The 3139-nt window shown below is 63.1% G+C and overlaps 1 protein-coding gene across 1 annotated transcript; it reads left to right on the plus strand.

Annotated features, from left to right (window-relative positions):
* The first annotated feature begins 441 nt into the window (after window positions 1–441).
* Window positions 442–2925, plus strand: LOC108525331 (uncharacterized). Its single transcript, XM_017866341.1, is given in 3 exon segments — window positions 442–1006; window positions 1009–1608; window positions 2791–2925. Coding segments are annotated over 3 exon segments (1107 nt in total). The 5' UTR covers window positions 442–615; the 3' UTR covers window positions 2907–2925.
* Window positions 2926–3139: the final 214 nt, after the last annotated feature.

Raw genomic sequence — 3139 nt, forward strand, 5'->3', positions numbered from 1 at the left:
TCACACACAGACACGCATGGGGGTCATGCAGCACACACAAGTACACGTGTGCACATACAGACCCAAACATACGCAGGCACATACGTACAGGCAGGTGTGTGTGAACACAGGCACATACAGACAAGTGGGTATTTGCACACGTAGACACACATGGATGCACTCAGGCACGTACACATGTGTGCACTCATACATGACATGCACTTTCACACATGCGGGTGCACACAGGCGAGCACCTTCCCTGGGGCCTCTCCCGACCCCACGTCTCAGCGAGCCAGGGCTTGTCTCTCCCTTGTGGCTTTTGCTGTGTGGCTCCCCGCACCTGAGGCTGTGCTGGTCAGGACAGGTTGGGCGGTGCCGCAGAAATGGCCAGGCCCAGAACAGCATGGGTGTTTCTTGCCCCTGTTGCGTGTCTGTTGGTGGGGCCCTCCGTGGAGGCCTTGCTGAGGGCTGCGCCTTCCCCAGCATGCCGGTTGCTGGGCAGGGGAAGCGAGCATGGTGGAGCCACACGGGGCGCCTGCAGCTTTGCTGGATAGGCTCCTTGCGCTACTTCCGCTCCCACTTCCTTGGCCAGGGCGAGCCCGTGGCCACGCCTGAGGCCATGGCAGGTGGGGATGGATGAGCCTCCAGAGGCGCTGGGCGGGCAACCCCAGGCCCCGGACACCTGTCACCTCAGGGTCTCTCAGGTGTGGGTGCAGCATCCTCTCCTCCAGGAAGCCTTCCTGTCCACCCCAGCCCAGGTATATGTGGTCAAGGACCAGGTGGCAGGGACAGGGTGCGCACACAGCCCAGGTCCCCACTGTAAGGACCAGGTGGCAGGGATGGTGGGGACAGGGTGAGCACGCAACCGAGGTCCCTGCTGTAAGTGAAGGTCGTGTAGCTGGGCTGGAATTCTGGGCTCAGCCCCTCCCTTACTCACAGCACCCCCCTTCCTGGATGGTAGAGGTGCCCAGACACCACCCTTGTTGCCTGCTTATGGACTTGGGGTGGGTCCTACCCATCTGGGGAAGCCTGGGGCCGTAGGGAGCCCAGAGTCAGCCTGGAGGAGGTGGCGCTTTGGTGAGTTTGGAAGGCAAGCAGGGGTAAGTTGCAGGAGGCCAGGAAAGGGTGACTGTGACTCTGGGAGCGGCCATGGCAAGGCCCTGGGATGGGAGGGGCTTGGCCAGCTGCAAGGCGTTACTCCAGCTCACTGTACTCTCAGCTTCCAGCTCCCTGGGACAGGTGAGGTGGCTGAGCCAGGGCCTTGGATGAACCCTGTCCCTGTCCCTCTCTTCCTAGGAAGCGCCGTGGAGCCATCAACAGCAAGCAGCTCACCTATCTGGAGAAATACCGGCCCAAACAGAGGCTGCGGTTCAAAGACCCACACACGCACAAGACCCGGTGCTGTGTCATGTAGCTCAGGACCTTGCCCGGGCCTGGTTGCCCTGCCCAGCCCTGCTCTGTCCAGCCCAGCAGGGGCTCCAGGCCTTGGCTGGCCCCACATCGCCTTTTCCTCCCAGACGCCTCCGCACACTTGTGTCCGAGGAGCCCCCCGGCCCGTGTGGCCTCCGGGCCTTCTCCTGTCTCTGCCGCTCCCTCTGGTGGCGCTGGCCGTGGCTCTGTCTTTCCAAGGTGGGTCGGGCGCCCTCTTCCCTGGACCCCTGCCCGCCCGCTCCCACACCAGCCCAGGCCGGTCTTCTCTGGCCTGTTTGTTGCAGGGCGGGGTACATTTTGTAACCACTGGGCGCCCCAGCCCCTCTTCTGTGACCCCTTGCCCTGACCTGTTCTCGGCACCTTAAATTATTAGACCCCAGGGCAGTCAGGTGCTCCGGACACTCGAAGGCAATAAATCAGGAGCCGTGGCGTGGCCGTGTGTGTGTGGAGTGGGCTGAGGCGTCAGGCGGGCGGGCCGGTGGCCTGGGGCCCCCCTGGGGGGCTCAGGAGGCCGCTATCCGGATGCTGGGCCGCTGCCCAGGATGGGGCTCCCGCGTGCTCCTACGCTGCCCTCTGGTGGCCGTTCTGGGTCCCTGCACGCCGACCCAGGGGCCGGCCTGCCTTGTCTTGAAACCCAGGCGGGAGCCCTGCTTTGGGCGGGGTGGCCATGTTCACGGTTCTCGGGACTGTGACATTAGAAGGCGAGGTGGGTCACCAGCATGTCCTCTGCAGGATGGGCTGGGATTCATTTGGCACTTCCTCAGGGCCTGTGTCCGGCGGGTTGGTCCCTGTCCTGCCCCAACCAGGTGTCCACATTTCAGGCTCCGAGGTGCAGAGAAGGGTGCAGGTGGTGGCTCAGGTGGAGGAAGGCACCATCCATCAGCCTAGGGAGGGAGGGTACCTCCTGGGCACCTGGGGCTGGATGTGAGAGGCCTGGACCGGGGCCTGCTGGAGGGCGTGGACTGGATGCTCATGTGTTCCTGGGTGCAGTGTCTGTGTTGGTGGCCGGCCCCACCCTAGGCCTGGGTGCACGGAGGACATGGCCCCAGCTGGGAGGAAGGTGGGCCTGGGGCTGGCCCCAGGGTTTGGAGAGCCTAGGAGTGGTGTCTGTCCTGGGGCCCCAGGAGGTTCCAGCAAGGAGCAATTGGGGCAGGTCTGGAGGAGGTCAGTGGATAAGATGGGGAGATGTGGAAACCCCAAAAGCCCTTTCTCAAGCAGCCCTGCCTCCAAGACTGACACATGGCTAAGGGGGCCACAGACCTGTGTGGAGAAAGGGCAACAGCTCTTCCGGATGGTTACTCCTTTCCTCAAACACATTTGGAACTCAAGTAAATCCAATGCGTGGTGGGTGAAGTTTGCTGTATTTTTTCAATCCACCAGCCAAGTTTTGGGGTCACCTCTGCTGGCCCTGTGTAGCCATGTCCCTGCCCCAAGAGGCTCCCAGTCTAGGAGAGTTGCGGGGAAGACAGGCTGGTAAGCCTCCCAGTTACAGCTAGGGGTGTTCCACCTCGGGGGGTGGCAGGGAGAGGGGGCATGGAGGCGGGGCCTTGGGATACTCCACCTTGGGGGCCTGGGAGACAGGATGCATGGAGGTGGGGCCTTGGGGTGTTCCACCTTGGGGGGACTGAGGGACAGGGTGCATGGAGGCAGGGCCTCAGAGTGCTCCACCTTGGGGGGGATGGGGTAATGGGGGCATGGAGGCGGGGCCTTGGTGTCCTCCTCCTCAGGG

The sequence above is a fragment of the Rhinopithecus bieti genome, unplaced genomic scaffold (assembly GCF_001698545.2).
Source record: "Rhinopithecus bieti isolate Rb0 unplaced genomic scaffold, ASM169854v2 scaffold_38152, whole genome shotgun sequence".
Classification (NCBI taxonomy): domain Eukaryota; kingdom Metazoa; phylum Chordata; class Mammalia; order Primates; family Cercopithecidae; genus Rhinopithecus; species Rhinopithecus bieti.